At 36.6% G+C, this 19,207-nt stretch overlaps 4 protein-coding genes across 5 annotated transcripts; 2 read left to right on the top strand and 2 right to left on the bottom strand.

Moving 5' to 3' along the window:
- Positions 1 to 213: 213 nt before the first annotated feature.
- On the bottom strand, positions 214 to 1,264 carry TIM23-2 (translocase inner membrane subunit 23-2). The gene has a single exon (XM_021438782.2). The coding sequence runs from the start codon at positions 1,128 to 1,130 to the stop codon at positions 567 to 569; it is 564 nt and encodes a 187-aa protein (XP_021294457.1). The 5' UTR covers positions 1,131 to 1,264; the 3' UTR covers positions 214 to 566.
- Positions 1,265 to 1,978: 714 nt separating this feature from the next.
- On the top strand, positions 1,979 to 5,081 carry LOC110424029 (tRNA N(3)-methylcytidine methyltransferase trm141-like). Its single transcript, XM_021438497.1, has 9 exons — positions 1,979 to 2,243; positions 2,516 to 2,605; positions 2,766 to 2,870; positions 3,144 to 3,251; positions 3,402 to 3,473; positions 3,556 to 3,606; positions 3,983 to 4,045; positions 4,144 to 4,268; positions 4,961 to 5,081. The coding sequence occupies exons 1-9, from the start codon at positions 2,025 to 2,027 to the stop codon at positions 4,995 to 4,997; spliced, it is 870 nt and encodes a 289-aa protein (XP_021294172.1). The 5' UTR covers positions 1,979 to 2,024; the 3' UTR covers positions 4,998 to 5,081.
- Positions 5,082 to 6,090: 1,009 nt separating this feature from the next.
- On the bottom strand, positions 6,091 to 12,414 carry LOC110424028 (U-box domain-containing protein 52-like). Of its 2 annotated transcripts, none has more exons than XM_021438495.2 (9): positions 12,052 to 12,414; positions 11,513 to 11,610; positions 10,845 to 10,966; positions 10,132 to 10,347; positions 9,276 to 9,552; positions 8,402 to 8,503; positions 7,881 to 8,309; positions 6,797 to 7,567; positions 6,091 to 6,279 (listed from the first exon to the last, which is right to left on the bottom strand). In XM_021438495.2, exons 1-9 carry the CDS (start codon positions 12,230 to 12,232, stop codon positions 6,091 to 6,093), a joined length of 2,385 nt encoding a protein of 794 aa, XP_021294170.1. In that variant the 5' UTR covers positions 12,233 to 12,414. The 2 variants fall into 2 exon arrangements, with proteins under 2 accessions (XP_021294170.1, XP_021294171.1); XM_021438496.1 differs by having other exon boundaries at positions 6,146 to 6,327.
- Positions 12,415 to 14,808: 2,394 nt separating this feature from the next.
- On the top strand, positions 14,809 to 18,434 carry HAB1 (HYPERSENSITIVE TO ABA1). The gene is made up of 4 exons (XM_089784817.1): positions 14,809 to 16,700; positions 17,073 to 17,432; positions 17,524 to 17,629; positions 17,913 to 18,434. Exons 1-4 carry the CDS (start codon positions 15,870 to 15,872, stop codon positions 18,245 to 18,247), a joined length of 1,632 nt encoding a protein of 543 aa, XP_089640943.1. The 5' UTR covers positions 14,809 to 15,869; the 3' UTR covers positions 18,248 to 18,434.
- Positions 18,435 to 19,207: the final 773 nt, after the last annotated feature.

The following is a 19,207-nucleotide window of genomic DNA, read 5'->3' as shown; positions in this document are numbered from 1 at the left end:
GTTGTCCTTAGTACTATCATCTTTGCAACAAAGTTACAATGTAAAAAAATGCAATAAGAATCTCAAACAAAGTTCAACTAATTGTTGAATGTCGAACATGAACTTACCTTTCCTTTCCATCCTCTCCTGATAAAGAAGACACCAACTTAATCATCACCAAGTTACTTCAAACGTGTTTAAACATAGCTACCATGAATATGAAGACACCAGACAGAAACAATACCACGGCATCTTCTCTTCCATACCATCACTAAAACATTTTACCAACAATACACAAAAGTCCACTTGCAGTAAGAGACGTATAATCACCAACTCATCCCATGAACAGAGCATAAAAAAAAAAGTAAAAACATTTTTGATCGAATACCGATCTATTAATGGGGAAAAAAAGTTACAAAATCATTAATCTTCAAGTACCATTATTCATCACATAAATTCACATATTACGTAAATCAAATTTCTGCAAAACCTAGTATCATTCTTTCCAAATTTAATCTACCACCATCAAAATTTTCGATTTAACCGAAATATCAACTCACTGAATATTCCTCGTTTTCTTTTTTCCTTCAAATAGGCACGTATCTCTTCAACACTTGCTTACCAGCAACCACCGCTCCTGCCGCCAACCCACCAAGCGCACCCGCCACCGCTGCCGACCTCACCCCTCTCGCCGCCCGACAAACCGCTCCGGTCCCAAGCCCAGCAGCCACGCTACTCCAAACATCATCCCGATCAGTCGCCGCCACGATCCCACTCTCCATCCCCGCATATAACAAGCCCACCACCCCGATCCGGTTTCCCCAAGACCGACCCGTATGACCCGAACTATTCAAGATCCGATTGATTTTGAGCTTCAAAGTATCGCCTTGCTCGAAGTTCCTGAGAGCCGAGAAGAGCCCGACGGCTGCGCCGGTTATAGAGCCGCCTAAATAAGCGGAGCCGGTGTAAAAGGTTAGGTTTTCGCCCCAAGAGCGGCGTTGGTGGAGGGATTCTTCGGCAAAGAGGAACTCAGGGGAGGTTGGAAGCTTGTAAAGGTTAGTTAGGGGCCCTTGAAGGTTTAGGTCTTGGTACGGGTTGTAAAGTCGAGTGTTTGCGTCGGTTTCAGAATCGGAACCATGATGATGAGCCATGGTGAGGGTTAGTTGGGTTGTTCGAGACTTCGAGCTAGGGTTTGGTCTATGGGAGAGAAGGGTGGCTTTCTGTTTATTTTGCGGTGCTAGAAGGTGGAACTATGATTCTGCGTGTAGGTTTTGTTGTTTTTATGTTTTCTTTTTCTTTTCGTTTATTAGTCCGCTGGACCGGAAAACCGGTTTAGCAACCTCCGCCTTTTCAAAGAAGTCCTGTAAGAAAAATAAAGGAAAAGAAATCATAATTTACCCAAAAAACATTCATATACTAATCTAATTTAATCTTAAATGAGTTTAGTAAATTATGGAAAATTAAAAATTTCACAAGTTTAATTTTTTTAATGTCTTTGATAATTTATTGTAAAAAAGTTACTTAATGAATTCAGGAAAAATATATTTAAATTTCGTTTTATAAGATTGAAAAAAATTTTAATCTTTTTCTTTTATTTGAGAAATAAAAATGTCTGTGAATATAAATTATTTTACGAACAAACAAAAAAATAGTATCAATAAACGTAAAAAATGTAACAATTACATGAGTTAAAATTTTGAATAGAATAAAATTTTTAAGAAAATGAAAATCATAAAAATTTATTTTAAAAATATTAAAAGAAACAAATATATAATTAATCCCGGTTATGATTAAAGATGCATGATTTTTATTTATCTAATCATATGTTACTCCCCTAATAAATTTAAAATTAGGACTATTTTCAAAGGTACTGGTACCGCAAGGAAAGAGTCAAGAAGCATACCCAAGAAACAAAATAAAAAAGAAAATGAAAAATTGATTTAGTTACCATCGCAAAAAGCAAAAAAATTAAAAAAAAATAGCAACAGCCAAACGGTGCTTTAAATTAATATCAGCAAAGTAGAAGAAACGGCAGAACCGCGAGAATGCGGGAAATTACAGCTCTAGCACTAGCAGTCAGAATTGACCACATTTATTCTCGCCTGAGGCCATCAATTTACTTAATCTCGACCGTCCATCAATGCCGCCGGCATTTTCGTCCGGCGGTCATCCGAGCTGGGCGCAGATATCCGAACTTGGATGATTACTACCAGAAAAACGCCCGCAAGTTCTGGGATAACTTTTACAAGCGCCATAAAAACAAGGTCTTTGCTTCTTCTTTTTTTTGAAAAAAAAAATTGCAAAGTTTACTCTTTTGAGTTTTGGAGTGTGTTTAAAAAAGCGTTTTTTGAAGTTCTGTTTTGGGATAATTGTGCTATTTTCTGGAGACATCTTGGACAGACATTTGTGGGCAAGTTACATGGAAAACTCTTTTTCTTTGTGTGTGCGTGTGTGATTTGTTTCATTCCAAAAGGACAGCTTGTCCAGGACAAAGCATTTTACTTGGTTTTTGAGTTTTATTGTTATGTTGTTTTAGTTCTTTAAGGATAGGCATTACTTGGAGAAGGACTGGGGGCAATACTTCTCTGATGATGCTCATTCCCCAAATGGCAAGGTCGTTTTAGAGGTATACCTTATGCTTCATTCATTCTAAATACTGTTGTATTACCTTGCAAATGATCCCTGTTTGTTCAAGTTTAACAAGGTTTTTCATTTCTTCACCATGGTGCTTAATTTAAGCTTAGTTGCTGCTATATGTAATTGAACTGACAATCTTCTTGTGACAGGTTGGTTGTGGAGCTGGCAATACTATCTTTCCACTTGTGGCAGCATATCCCAAACTTTATGTGCATGCTTGTGATATCTCACCTCATGCAGTCGCGCTTGTTAAGGTTTTCAACCTTTGCTTACCATGAATATTTGGGACACAAATTATCTTTTATTCAGAAGTTCAAATGATCTATTTCGTGCTCTCATTGGATATTTATGGCTTGGTGGACTTACATTTAGCTTGCATGTATGCATATCATAAGATGTTCATAAAATACTATTGGGTTTGGTAATTGTTAAATTTAGAATGATGTTGAGCATGCAAAGAGGTATGCGTTGTTTCTCAGATGGTAAGGCAGGAGTACTCAAACCTTCTACTTCTTTACTAAATGCAGTCACATGTGAAGTTCAAAGAAGATCGGGTAAATGCATTTGTCTATGACGTTACGGTTGACAATCTACTTGAAAGGATTAATGTTTCTTCAGTTGATGTTATTACCTTGGTAAGAGTGGCAATTTCCAATTTGGAGGTTTCTGATCCTCCATCTGGTCACTAATGGGCTGTCAACATTTTTCTGGTTGTTGAAAGGACACTATTCATGTGCTTTGCTTGTTAAGTGCAATGCCTATATGAAAACCAACATGTTAAGCAGATTTTTATGCTGTCTGCAGTTTCTCCATATCAAATGCCCTTGATATTGCAGAACATTAGAAGAGTACTAAAGGTATATCTAAGATATTACTTATAGTGATTGTATGGATATATCCTTCACTCTAAATGACATGGGCCGCTTTGTCTGCCTGCAGCCAGATGGTTATGTTCTCTTGCGAGATTATGCTGTCGGAGATTTTGCTCAAGTAAGTTGGGTAATCAGACATCTACTCCTCTACAGTCTCATATGTCAGAGTTGTTTGATGCAAGCAGATTGTGTCATATAGTTCTTTCATTCTTACCTTGTGTGCCAACTAACATGTTTCTTCTGGTTTGCTTGGAGAGGAGCTTTATTGCGATGATTAATTTCCTTTCCATTCAAGTTACACATGGTACTCATTATAAACGAAATGACAGATCATAATCTGTTGTCCCCTGTTTTACTTGGCTGGAACCTTGATTGCTTTCAGGGCTATACATGGTTGTCTTATTCTTTTGAAACCTTTTTCTTCATTCAAGAAAGTAATTTAATTAAGAAAGTATGCATCTTTCTTCTGTTGTTGCTTGCTTTCAATTTATAAGGTGAAGCTAAAAAACAAGAATCAGATGATAAGCGAGGGCTTTTATGTACGAGGTGATGGAACTGTAAGTATGTTGTACACTACAGATTTTAGTTTTTCTTTTCATAAGCAAAACTCATCTTATTGCCTGATTCCCTATGGTTGTTAAATTCTCATCTCCAGTGTTCATTTTACTTCTCTGAAGATTTCTTGTCAACCTTATTTTTGCAAGCTGGCTTCAACACTGTAGATATGAGTACATACTACAAGCAAATCAAGAATCATCATAGGAATATAAATATGGATCGGTATGCTTAGTAGTTGATTATTGCTTAATACTTAAAGTGATCTGTCCTTATTCTTCTTGTTATCTATAAATATTTTTCTAAGCCATAAGTAAGTAAGATGTCATCTATGTTTTTTTCATTGATGGAGACAGTTGCATTCTGATTATTTCTTTTGCCAAGATGTTCCCGTGTCTTCAGCACTGTAGTGCACTTTTGCTTTAGAGATAACAGATGAGTATATGCTTGCATTTGTTCTGACCACCTATGAACTTACTAATGCGTAGCTAGTGCTTTGAATCAGATCTGCACCTCTCAATATCATGGATATAATAATGCATGCTACCATTGTCAGTTGTTGACTTTGTGCTCCGACTCTGTGTTTTCTTAATTGAATGAATGTTTTTTTTCTTTTGAAAATCAATTGAATGAATGTTGCTGGTAAGGTAGAAGAGAACAGCAAAGATTGCTGGAGGTGTCATCAAGTAGCAAAGGAAAATTATTGACAGGATGAGATGAAAGAAAATGCATTATGGAGAGTTGACATAAACTACTTGATTTATGAACCAAATTTCTAATCTTTCTGTTTTGGGAAAAAATAGAACTTGCTATACTCCAGGGAAAGGAGGCAAACTAGTTTCATTTCCTTCTCTATGCTGTTCTCTTTTGCTGGCCTTTTCAGTTTCTTCTATTCTAATCGTGATCTTCATTGCCAGGCGTTGGATACGAGCTGTTTTTAACAACTTTGGTTGATATATTGTCCAGATTTAGCACAAATTCTGCAACCCAGATGACAGTCTTATAATTCATATGCTGAATGCTCACTAATTAGCCAGGTATGAGTGTTTTGTGTCTGGGGTACGTATTCCCAACATCTGTTCACTAAAAATGTATGATAACTGAATCTTGGCCCTCCATGATGTGAGGATCTACGTGGGACCTATATGAGAACTGCATTGACCCCATATTCATGGATGGAAAAGATGTAATTATATCCAATCAATTGTGGTGGGTATATTCCCTCATTGCTCGTCTGTTGATATTCAACTCTGCATTCAACAATTGTTCTTCCCTCCTCTCACCCAAAACAAAAAAATCTTTCCTCTTGGCTATTATTGAATACATTACTAGATTACACGGTGCCTAATGTCTCCTCAAATAAAGAGATCACTTTTGAAATCCCAAGAAGTGGCATTATAGGATTAGTTCTTTTGCCCCCTCAATAATGGCTCTGTCTTCTGCTATGTGACTGCCACATAATGTTGATTTGTCCAATTGACATTTTACTGAGAAACAAATTATTGATTTTTCCAATTGAAATTTGGCAAAGTCTGCACTAGATCCGAACCTAGGAAGATATAAATTCTGCAACTGACAATTATTAGGTTCTGGATCCAATGCAGACTTTGCAAAATTTAATGATACTAATCATAATCCGCACTGTGCTAATCTTTCCTACTTTAATGATTGTCATCTCAATGTAACTCTTCTATTTGAGATCATTTTATTTGCCCTTGTTCTATTCCTGGTGAAACCACATTCCATGAAGCCAATGCTGGGTAAAAAGTTATTACTATTTATGGATCAACCATGAAAAAGTTTGAAACTCTAGGGTACATGTAAAGTCCACCATCTGTTCAGACAATCAGCCGGAAAAAACTGGGTAGGTTTCTATCAAAAAAATCATCTCCTTGAAGCCTCAGAGGTGGATCTTCCATATTGGAAAGAAAAGAAGATTTAGAATTATGAACAAGAGCTGCTCCACAGGATAATTTTAGCTACAATGAGTCCAGAAATCCCGGTCCGTTTAGACAGGATCAGGCACTGCAACAATTTTATCTACTTTTTACGATGAAAATGACTTGACGCTTCTCATCTGAGGCGGAGCTCTGGAACAACTTACCAATGACCAACAGCCTACTTCTCCAGGCTTCTTGTTCCACTTTCCTGCCGCTCTTGCGTTAGGTGGAAGACAGCTGGCCTTCCATGTTTTGGTCATAGACTTCAAGCGTTGCCACCCGCTTCTAACAGTGATCTACGTTTGAATTTCCATTTCCACGTTAGGATTGTTTGTCATTCCTTCCTGATTATACATAATACCAAACATACAATTGAAATGTATTTCTAGAAGATTTTGAGGAATTTTCCAAGGTTTAGTTGGGAACTATGTGGTGAATCTTTCAATCAATCAATCAATCAATTCCCTAATTGTTCTAAAGCTCTGACTAGTTTTATGCAGGTGAACCTGTTGTATATCAGCTTGTTCATAACCAAGTCTGCTTTAAAACCCAATCAACCAGGTTCATATTGCCCATCCATATTGCCAATAGTTTCAAAAGCATTGCCAGCAAAATTAGGAGGGAATGTAAAATGTGGTAGCCGTTATGCTCATTTAGAGCATTAAAATCGTTCTTAGACTTTGCATATCTTTAATCTCATTCTTTATCAATTGATTATATGCAATGTACAACATGGAAGTCATTAAATCGTAGCAAAAATCATTGTTAAAGTGACAGCAGTGGTAGTCAATCAGTCTTCATGCAGTAACTAACCTGACTTTCTCGTGATCGAATTTGTGGAACTGACTTATAAGGGCGAGGTGCATAAACAAGTTTCTCACTGTTGTTGGCTTCAGAGTCCAACCCAAGATCCCTTAGGCGGTTCAGCTCTGGCAACACAACTGAAGCAAGGTCCGGCCTATCCCTTTTCCTCAGCTCACAGCACTGTAAAGCGAGTTTTGCTAATGATAAAACCTCTTCAACAGGCCAATCTGGTACTGTTGGATCAAGTATTTCTGAAAAGGTTCCTTTCTCAATTGCCACCTGAACCTGGGTGGTCAGTCCCACCGGTGGCCTTGACGTTATCAGCTGTAATAGAACCACACCAAATGAATATAAATCTGATTTTACACCTAGCATTCCTGTTTGCTGATACTCTGGATCAATGTAACAAAATGTTCCCCTAGCTGCTGTTAAGCGATAATCAGTGACACTATCTGCAAAAGATGGTGGAACTAGTCGGGCCAAACCAACATCACTAATCTTACTCACGTAATTCCGGTCTAATAGAATGTTTGCAGGCTTGAGGTCACGATGTACCAGTGGCTCCGGCTTTGTTTGGTGAAGGAAAAGGAGGCCCGTGGCAATTTCAGCAGCTATTCTAAAGCGGGTTTTCCAGGGGATTGAGGGAGTGTTGTCTTTCCGGAAGAGCCGGTCTTCCAAGCTGCCATTTTCCATGTATTCGTAAACCAGACATCCATACTCAGGGCAGGCACCTATGAGCAGAACCATGTGTGGATGTCTCATGCAGCTTAGAACCTCAACCTACATTACAAATTTACTTTATTGAAATCAAAGGAAAACAGGACAGATATATTTTGCCACTAAATACTTTAAAAAAAAACGTCATACTCCTTATCATCTCCTTTATTTGGCTAGAGAAATTGCATGGATGAGGATTTGTTGACATCATTTCTGTTGGTTTTGTTGGTTGGAGGGTTTTGTAATAGCTTGGCAAGTAGTCAATGAAATTTAGAGTTTACCATTTACCATCTTAAATCATATGACTATATATATTAAAACAAGTTATACAATGAGCAATTCTATATGTTCAACATCAAATTAACATCAGAATTACCTCTTGTTGGAATTGCTTCTGTCCTTGTGATATACCTGGCCTTAAGACCTTGATGGCAACAGCTGTATGATCGAGGGTGGCTCTGAAAACAGGTCCATATCCTCCTTCACCAATCTTATGCGAGCTTGCAAAGTAACCTGTTGCAGCTTCAATCTCATCAATCGTGTATTTTCTGTACACAGCTTTGTTGTTAACCAACTGCTCTAGTGCTCTCTTCTTCGCTTCTGCCTCACGAATGGCCTTCAGTTCTGCAAGTTTTCTCTTCTGCGCCTCCATATCTGCTAAAAGTTGTGCCATCTGTGCTGCTTCCATGGCAGCCTTAGTTTTTTTCCTTTCTGCCTCTGCCAAAGCCATTGCTGCTTCTTCAGCAAGCCTGGCTTCCTCTAACTTGCGCTCTTCTGCTGCTTTCCATTCCTGAAGCATCCTTGCCTATGAACAAAAAAGGTTCAGTTACCAAGACAAATTATATATTGCAGGATTACTTTGATAAGGTCACAATGATCATCACCATCTGATCTTACTTTTTCTTTTGCAGCAACAGTTTCTTTGCAAACCGAGTTAAACATTTCCATGGACTTCTTCAATTCTTGTCTCAGTCTCCTCATCTCAGTCTCCAAGCCTCGCTGTGTAACTCATGCAAAGGATGGGAATGTCTCAATAATATGGTCTTACACTTCTAAAATAAAGAATTCTAAGAATATTTAGGTCAAAGGCAGGCATAGACATGTTGAACTGATGCACTTGGAAGACATAATACCCGAAAAGAGAAGGCATCAGTCACTGGATTCATGATAATCAGGCAGTCATGCTTTTACATATTTGTAATGTAATGCAATCTTTAATTTTAGCCATTTCAGACAACAAAAGAACACTTCTGAGTGAATATTTGGAACTAAGTCCCAGCAAATTGAAGGCAACCAATAATAGATGAGTAGGCTTTTAGGACTCCCTTGCTTCCGAGTGTAAACTTCTTTCAGAAAGTTAGCAGCCATTAAAAATGCTGTTACATCCACTAGAAACAAATCAAAAAAAGATGTAAATTTGATATTGTTATCATATTGTTGTATCATAACTTGCACCAATCAGTTATGTGACGAAGTCATTACATATTTTTATGTTTGACCTCCAACAACTATACTATCCTAACAGTTAACAGGAACACATCGGCAATGACTAACAACAGAACAGGTTCAACAATACATTGTTTCATTAGAGCATCCTTCTTTTCCTTTTCACCTATTGAGTTAAATATTGGCTATTGATATGTCAATAATCAATATGATGACCAAGATACTAGTGCTACAGTATTAATTCTAACATGCACAGATGCAGCAATTGTCGACTAGGATAGCAAGCAAACATTATTCCCCTATGAATTTATTGCAGCATACTCACTGGGGTCAGGGAATTGAGAGAACTGAAGTCCTCAGCTGTACACTCTGAATTGCTGCCAGACACATCAGTTGATCGGAAACTAGGTGGTCCTGAAAAATTACTGTTCTCGGATATGGAAATTCTATTAGGGGTTTCAGGTGTTTGACTTCCCGTTGAAGGTGTAGATGATTTAACTCCATTGTTTGTCTTCAACTTGTCACGTGGTGTCAATTTAAAGGAATCACTGATTCTACCAGAGGTTATTCTGTATTTGCTGCCTTCACGGCTTGAAACAGTTCTGTTTAATCAAGTATGAGTCAGTTGCCATGAGACATGAGACATGCAAATTGTCCGCATCATTGCTTGTCAGAGAATAAGTATATATTTGTAGAGTTTTAATTCCACAGGCTGAGATCCCAAACCAGGAATCCCATCCCAGGAAATTGAGAAGTAGATATATTAGCAAGATTCATCTTCTATTAGCTGTTTAGTCTAGTTTTACACTGTATACAACATCTTTTTCTTCAGTTAGATAGAGAAGAAGATGAGATCATTTCAAATTTTCATCCTAGTTTCTTAATCTTATTGCCTTCTCTTTAATATTGGCTGATAATTCTAACTTACAGTCATTGATGATATACATAATTCTTTCCCCTAAAAAAATATTCTCAAGCTACATTTTCCAAAAAATGAAACTCACAGAGATTCTGTTGCATCTAAATCATGGTGGAAAATCAGGCAATAGATGTCACAGCCTCTGATATATTTTACCATTCCTAGCTCATTTAGAGCCTAAGAAGTTCGGAAAATATTTGTTTTGACACTTGTTAATTAGCAGCCACCAACAAGTAATGTTGCTGTAGTTTGTTCATCTTACCTGCTAAATTCTTCAATCTTTGGGCTATCAAATGTAAGTTTAGACAGAAGCGCTTTGAGATATGGGGCCCTGTTTACAGATGCGTTGTCTTCGTCGGTCTGAGGCCTACTTGCTAATCGGGAAAATTGAACTTTTCCTTTTGATATGACATATACAGCACAGGATTCTGGTGCAGATTTGAGCAAGCTGGTTGGCACATCTGGATTTCTAAGTTTCCTGCAAAGGCAATTTCCAAAATCATGTTAGGTAAAAAGCAAACCAAACCCTTGGAGTGCTTAGTGCTGCACAACAATCCTACTATGAGAAACAATTATGTGTAGGCAAAGTGTCCAGTACTACTAATTGCAGAAAAATTTCACGACTCCTTTCTGCAAGAATCTGTTCTGTCTTCTAACCTGCAAAAAAGTTTGTTTTACATTGCTCTTTTGTTGCAAAGTTTATACTACTTGCTGAAGTGAAGAAAAACCCTGTCTCTTCACTTGTATAAATTCAAAGAACACATATCAGTTAACCAACTTCTACAGGCTCTATGTATTCTTCCCAAAATTATGGTTCCCAGAAAGCTGGTTTGACATGATTTTTGGAGGAAAATATATAACATTACCGAAAACAAAAATCACAAATTGTTGAGGTGAAACCTTCAGGTATATATATTCTTGGTACAATAATAATATGCTTGACATGGAGAGAGAGAGAGGGAGAGAGGTAAAGACCTTGTAAGAACATTCCGGCTAGAAGCACCAACAACGATATTGCCGATGTTGTTGTTATTGATGTAATCAACGAGGGCACTTGGTACATCAATGTCATGGAGGACCACCTCTTTTGATTGAATCTGAAAGATCCAGTGCTCAACAAAAATGATCATCTCCTTTTAAATGGCAAATACAATATCTACCAAGATCTTAATTTGCATAAATTTATAGCCAGGTGTACGTAGGTATTCAATGTATTGTGCTGAGCTATAAATTTATCAATAGCCCTTCCTCCTCATATGTAATTGATAACATATGCACAGTGGGAAGTCAGAACACACCAAATTTGAGCTTCAGATATATGTAAAAATAATCAAGTATACTGGCCCGAAAAGTGGTAATTTTTCAACTCTATTTTAATGGATGACTGAAGTTAAGCCATTAATGGCACAAAATGAAATCTTGCTGCTTAAACTTTGTCTAGAGAGACACATATATATTAGCATCTTTCTGCATAACAGGCTACATTCCGGGCATATGAGAAGAGAGTTCATATTCTTTTATGCAAGGTGGCCTTGCATTGCCCATTTAGCTTTCACCTGGGCAACTAAACCCAATGCCAATGACAAGAGAAAACTTTTTTGTTAAAGTAAATGGTCATAGCAGTCAATTAGCTGATGACTTACCCCTTTTCGAGCACAGTATCCTCGGTAAGGGAGAAAGAATTGTTGCAACTCAGCTTCAGTCGGTGGCCGACCTTGCTTAGGGACAGCTTCAAAATCCTCTGTGAAAACCAAACGAGCCCAAGTCAAATACAACAAGAAACGGAGGTAATTAATGAAAATGCCCATGATACTGCCTATGCTGCTATTCATTGCTATGACCGTTCTACAGTCTAAAGAAAATGAGATGAGTTGCATTGACAGAAATTATCAGCACAAAGTCCTTTAAACCTTACATCAGCAAAATTTGTCAGAAGTGATGCTTAACTGTAATTGCAAAAGACTAAAGGGAACCTGATTCAATCTATTATTCACCAAAACTAAAGATCAGAAATGTTTTCATAAATATGTTAGAGTCAAGCATAAGGCTAAAACCATTCTTTTTTTTTTTTTTAATTTGAGCCATTCACAGTTTCATATTCATTTAAAATGTATATCATTATTTTGCATGCAAGCCAATTAAACATGATCATGAACTCATGATGAAAGAGAGAGATACCTACGCGGATGCAAGCTCTGGCTTCGAACGTGAACGAGGATGCATTGCGAGCCGGCGTTGTTGTTCAACAGGTTATCCACCGCCCATTTTACAGCAAGTTGACTATTCCGGTCCCTGTCAATGGCAACGGCTGTGATAGAAGGGATCTCTTCCATTGTCAAAGTTGCTGATCCTGAGAATGCCATGCCAAAAATTACTGACCCTTGTCCTTTATATGTCCTCCTTAATCAATGTGGCTTAGATGGTACCAGGACGAGGGGTAGGTTTTGTTCTAGGTTTTATGTTATCGTCTTCAATATCTATTGCAATACTACCCCTTCCTGTTACTATCACCACCACCACCACCACCACACCCAGCCGGATCAGGCCTGCGTTAGGGCTATTTGCAAATAGAGGAAGAAGGAATGGAACAAGACAAAATATATCCTCCTTTGATCTTGTTTGTTAACTTTTTACTAATTTTAGCTAGGGATGCTACCATGATTACAGGAAACAAAAACAATATTTTGCCAACTAAGATATATACATATGTACTTCCTCCTCTCTTCCTTTTTCTTTGTAGCTACTAAGGATTGGACTGTTGGGAATTGGTTCTGGGAGTTTTTGAACCAGAAAATTGGGTAAATGAATCATTCTTTTGTTTTTTCCATTAGTTTTGAAACAAATGGAACCATGCAACAATCTTTCTTTATCTATGCTAACTTCTAAGACACAGATTTATTTATTTTTCTTCTGTTTGGTTGTCGACAACCTTGTCATTTTCCTTTTTCAGTAAATACCAAAACACAATATTGATCATAATGTTTGTTTCTTACAATAACACTGGTATTTAACCACCCGCAACAGGTCACAATGGTTTATCCCTTAAAACAGTGTGAAGTTTGGACATTGGTAAGCTGGACCCAAGGGAGCCCAAACCTTGCCTTCGCATGCACGTCTGGCTCGAGCCAGTCTCGTTTCCATCACAGTGGCTTCAGGCTTGAGCCAGATGTATTTGGGCTCCCTTGGGTCCTGCTTTCCAATGTCCAAACTTCAAACTGCTGTAATAGTAAATGGATAAGCTTCCAAACGCAAAAAGGGTTACCCTTTGAAGATTTTATTTTGCAATTTATTAAAAGGATTACTGATTTGTGGGGACCATATAATGCCACGTGCATTGTTTGATAATATATTTTGTTGCAATCACACTATTGGCCTGTTTCCGACTTATCCAGACTAACTCCACGCCCCAAAGCCAATATTTCCTCCCCATTTTTGCTTTGAAATCTTAACATCGAATTTTATTTAGCTAAAAAATTATTATTTTAAACTGTGCTAACATAATCTGTGTTATGTAGTACTAAAAGATATTTAAAGTCTCTATATATGTTTCATCTCATTATTTATTTATTTTTTTAACAACAAAAAGTAAAATTATTACTTTTTCCACATTTTAAAATTATTTTTCATTTTTTTATTTTTTAACATTAAAAGCTATGTAACATCAACTTCGCAAAAGAAATTTAAATTTTAATATTAGATAAATTAAATTCAAACTTTTTTAACTCGGTGAAAATAATTAAAGGAACAAGCAATTTGAAATGGGAGAAGAATAAAAATTTTGCAGCCTAATAAATAGTTAAAGTTTATCTAGTAATTTATAATTAATTTTTTGTGGATTAGATAAGATAATGTTGAAAAGAAAATAAAAAATAAATAGAAGGAGTAAATGCGCATTATGTTTATCCACTTTTAATCCAATGATGGATACATTTGACTTAACATTATCGAATATGGAGAAAAAGGTAAATGCCTATATATTCCATAACACATAAAGAGGAAGAAATGCAAACATCCCATCTGCTTGGAGAAATGGATGCTACTTATTAAAAGGAAAAACAATATTACAACAAATAATTTAAACATTTAATTTTAACGACTTATATATATATATATAATATAGATAAAGATTTGTTATTAAAATTTTAATAATTATTTTTATCATTTTATGTTATATCATGCGATGTTAATATAATATAGTGACATATTATAATAAATGATGATGTGATATATTAATAATTATATAATATTTTTTATTTTTTATATTTATATTAAGTTAATGATATATGAATGTACAATGATAAATAATATTTTGATTGATAATAATTAGTTAATTGTTAATTATAAAAATTTATTTGATTTAAAATAAAAATATGATATAATTGAATGTAATTAAAAATTAAATATTATTTTAAATAATTTAATTTTTTTAAAATATTATTTCAAAAACAAAATACTTTAAATCAATGTTAGAGGGTTGAAACTTTGACCTTAAAATAACGGGAGAAATCGATACAATGTATGAAATGAGCATAGAGTTATTTTGTATTAAAATACAATGAAATATTTCTTATTAAATTCATTTATAAGATTAAAAATTTTTATAGCCAGTTAAAAGGAATTTTTTTTACCGAAACAGATAATAAATAAATAAATAAAAAGGAGTGTTGTCATTTTACCTATACGGAAGTAAGATCTAAGGCAAAAAAATTTAACCAGTAGGATCACATGGGTACAAAGACATTGTTGGAATGGGTATGACTTTTCAGAGCAGGGGACACGTGTCTCTCCTCAAAGTTTGCCTCATGAAAAATACATGAGTAGTTGTCTTCATGTAAGCACTGTCCTAAGCATTTTCCGTCTTAAAAGCATTCAATGATGAAAGATAATTATATGTATACGTGTCTCTTGAAGGAGTGCATGGTAAAAAAAAAGCCATTTCCCGCACACATATTCTTTCTTTTTCTTTTCTTTTCTTTTCTTTTCCTTGTCTATCTTTCTCTTTCTCTCTCTCTCTCACCTAAGCCTCACAAGCCCAGAAACATTGAAAAAATCTAGGGAAAAAAAAAACGGAGGCTTCTTCCTTTCACCATTTTTTTCTTAATTCTTTGAGGCCCCACAGTCTCTTCATTTACTACTGGTAAGCATCCTTTTAATCATTTCTTGAATTATATTTGATATCTTTCCATTGATTTTTGGGGCTCAAGATCAACTTTTTAGCATGTTTCCAGATGGTTTTAATAGTTTCTTTATAGAGATATGTAATTCTAGTAGCTTGTTATTGTTGCTGTAGTTATGTGGGGTTGGTGTGTTTGTTGGAAGGAAGGAGAAGGAAAGTGAAAGAGACCCTTGTTTAAGAAAAGGCTGAGATAGGTTGCCTTAGATCCAGGAAACTCAATTTGTGTGTGGCAAAAAGTTTACCTTTTTAGGGTTTCCCTGTGATTATCTGGGTTTGTTTGTGCTTTATCCTAGGTTCTTTCTCATGACACCTTTTGCTTTCTCTTCTTTGAGTTTATATGGATAAAGCCTTGAATTTGGTGTTTCCATACGTGCTTTTTATGTGTTAAAAGGGTAGGTGGTGTGGATAGGATTTAATTGCCTTGATTGGTTCTTTCTCAAAAGGTGAAGAATTTGATAAGATGTGGACTATTGGAGGAACTCAGTTTATTTGTGACCTGGCTTGAATTTCATTAATTACAAGGGTTGATCCGTTGTGCTCCTTCACCAGATCTTATTATCCTATGTTCATTCTGCTTGCGTTTAACTCGTGCCCCTCTTAAAGTTTTAATCTTGGTGGTTTACTATTTGTTTGCTCTATATATTTGTATGAGAGGATTGGTGCAGTCATTGAGATTCATTGCAATGGAGAAGGTGTGGATAGAACCTACTGGCTTGATCCCAAGTTTGTTGCTGGAAGGAGATAATTAAGATGAATATTGGTAAATTGTGTCAATATTTTAGAGATTTGAGTGGTAACTGTTTGTGGCATAGAGTGGGGAATTGATGGAAGAGATGTCTCCAGCAGTTGCAGTAACGCTTAGTTTAGCTAATTCTATGTGTGAGAACTCTGGAATTGCAACCCATGTGGAAATAACGCGGATCAAGCTTGTAACTGATGCAGCAAACTTGTTGTCTGATCCTGCAAAGGTCGTGTCTCAGGAATCTATTCCTAGTAGCAATGGAGATTCTGGAGTTGGGAAGAATGAAGGTAACCTGGCGACAATGTCAGCATCAGAAGAGGGTGGTGGGGAAGGAGCTAATTTCTTGAAGATATTACCAGAGAATGGAAATCGATCAATTGCTGCTAGTGAATCCCCGACTCAGGAAAGTGAGGAAGATGAAATTTTGTCAGTGGACACTAATGGAATTATCAATGAGGGGTTGCTGGTTTTAAATGCAGGGTCTGATATAAGCTTGCCTAATGCAGAAATTGAAAGTGGTCGAATTCTTGCCAAGGCTATTATTTTGGGAGAGTCAAGCATTGAGCAGGTGCCTACAGCTGAAGTTCTTCTCACAACTGTGAGTCCAGATACAAAGAATTCTAATGAGTTTGATTTAAAGGCCTCTGAAGTGGTCATTCAGCTACCTAGTGAAAAGAATCTCAATAGAGGTAGCCGGAGTGTTTTTGAGTTGGATTGTATACCTCTTTGGGGTTCTGTGTCTATTATTGGAAAAAGAACAGAAATGGAGGATGCTGTTGCAGCTGTGCCTCGGTTTATAAAGATTCCTATCAAAATGCTGATTGGTGATCGTGTAATTGATGGAATCAGTCAAAGTCTGACAGACCTTACTGGACATTTTTTTGGTGTTTATGATGGCCATGGTGGCTCCCAGGTACAACATTCTTTATAAAAACCTTTACATTTTAACTCCACTTTAAGAAATTTTGAAGATTCCTGAATTTAATGGTAGGCTGTTAAGTATCTTTTACATGGCTGTATCTTTTATCTTTTTTAGTGCAACAATTGCAGACACTTCTTGATACCATGTACTTGTAGTTACTTGAGTAATACTCTGCAACTTTGAGCAAATTTGGACTGCATAGTGTGACATTTTTGTTTTTGTGAAACTGGCCTTGCTACCATAAGTGATTCTGTTCTTTTCCTTGCTTGTTCACTACATATTTTGATCATTTAAAATTGTTTTAATGGTGAATGGTTCCAAAGAGGTTAATACTTTAGCATGCCTTATCGGGATCTCATGCAGGTGGCAAATTATTGTCGTGACCGTATTCATGTGGCTTTAGCTGAAGAGATTGGAAACATTAAAGACAATTTATGTGATGGCACTAGTATGGAGAGTAGACAGGTGCGGTGGGAGAAGACCTTTACTAGTTGCTTTTTAAAGGTTGATGATGAAATTGGAGGAAATGTTAACAGAGGCATGATTGGAGGCTATGAAGATGCATATGATGCCAGTTTTGAGCCTGTTGCCCCTGAAACTGTTGGGTCAACAGCTGTGGTGGCCTTGGTTTGTTCATCACATATTGTTGTTGCAAACTGTGGTGATTCAAGAGCTGTCTTATGCCGTGGCAAAGAAGCCATGGCATTATCAATTGATCACAAAGTAAGGCATTTTGAAGTCCTCAATGTTTCAGTAACTAAAAAGGAAGCTATCTGTCTGTGGGAACCAACATGTTTGCTTTGTTGTTTTGCAGCCAAACAGAGATGATGAGTATGCAAGGATTGAGGCATCCGGAGGCAAGGTTATTCAGTGGAAAGGACACCGTGTATTCGGCGTTCTTGCAATGTCAAGGTCCATTGGTATGTTATTTCTGCTTGAAATGAAAATTATAGAAGTTTGGTAAATTTTGTTCAGACAACTTGAAACCGTAAATTGTCATGTGGAAGTCTAAACGCTGGAGATCTACGATTAGAATCCCAACCATGTACTTTTAAATGCATAATATAGTGCATGAAGTCTAGCATTTCCTTTCAAGATGCCAAGCTTGATATTTTCTGATTATGTTTGATAAATTATTTAGTGATGGAAGGGGAGGTGAAATCTAGACTTTCACTAACCATTTTTCTTCATGTCATCTCACAGGTGATAGATATTTGAAACCATGGATTATCCCAGAACCAGAAGTTATGTTTATTCCTCGAGCTAGAGAAGATGAATGTCTGATTTTGGCCAGTGATGGGTTGTGGGATGTCATATCAAATGAGGAAGCTTGTGAGGTGGCTCGACGGCGAATTCTGCTCTGGCACAAAAAGAATGGGGTTCCATCTCTCGTGGAAAGAGGCAAAGGAATTGACCCTGCCGCGCAAGCAGCAGCTGAATACCTTTCAATGCTCGCCATCCAAAAAGGGAGCAGTGACAACATCTCTGTAATTGTTGTGGACTTGAAAGCTCAAAGGAAGTTCAAGAGCAAACCGTAATCAAGGCTCACCCCATCATCTAAAATCAAAGTCTATATACCTAACATATTAGAGAGAGTACATCTAATGAATACCTAGCTCCGGTCCATTACTTTTTCTTATGGGCTTAATGTGTGTACAAGAATAGAAATTAGTATGTACTATAGCAAGTATATTTGAATGCCATATTGCCTATGTTTTTGGTATAGATGGTGCCAATCTTTTATGCTTATAATATATATATATATATATATATATGTATGTATGTAAATTCAAGCTATTGCCAGTATAGATGGGGAGAGGACTAGCAACCAGTACCCTCCCATCTCTTGTTTTGTAGATTTGAACTATTTCAGCTCTGGGTTTGACCCTGTTTTCTGTCTTTGGAATCCTGATTCAGGGTAACATTGTGCTAAGGACTAAGGAGGTACTTTGGGTTTTCCAAGGAACCACGGGCTTTTGTTTGTATCTAATGAAGACATGGTCTTTCATCTACTTATAGCAAAGTAATTGTAATCAAGGGAAAGATATAATAACCCTATGAAACAGTAAAAGAAAATGTGTAGGCTTTAACAATAAAGGGCTACAAATGAATACCAGATAACAGATCCAAAAAGGCTAGCTTCTTAGTGCAAATAACCACCCCCAAATGGATCTATTATAGGAAAATCTGGTCGAAGAATAAGTACGGACCAGGTCCAGAAAAGAGAATGAATGGAGACTCTTGATTGAGTAAGATACCAGTAATAAGTTGGCTTGCTCTATGCTTGCTAGCCTTCAACTATTTGATTTTTCTTAATCCATAATAGAACCTTTTGGTAGTTTAATTTAGTTAAATTCACTTTTTGCTGCTAAAAGTCTTTGTTGTTTTAAGAGGCTGCTCTAACTTTTAGGTCACCTTCACCCCTGTCATCTCTTCCATTCGAAAAACCCTTTATTTAATGGCTAATAACTCCTCCTAACTTGTCAATGTAGAAGCTG

The sequence above is a fragment of the Theobroma umbraticum genome, unplaced genomic scaffold (genome assembly GCF_002168275.2).
Source record: "Theobroma umbraticum cultivar Fairchild unplaced genomic scaffold, ASM216827v3 scaffold_204.0, whole genome shotgun sequence".
Taxonomy (NCBI): domain Eukaryota; kingdom Viridiplantae; phylum Streptophyta; class Magnoliopsida; order Malvales; family Malvaceae; genus Theobroma; species Theobroma umbraticum.
Note: the sequence above shows the minus strand (reverse complement) of the source record. Positions and strands in the feature narration are given on the sequence as shown.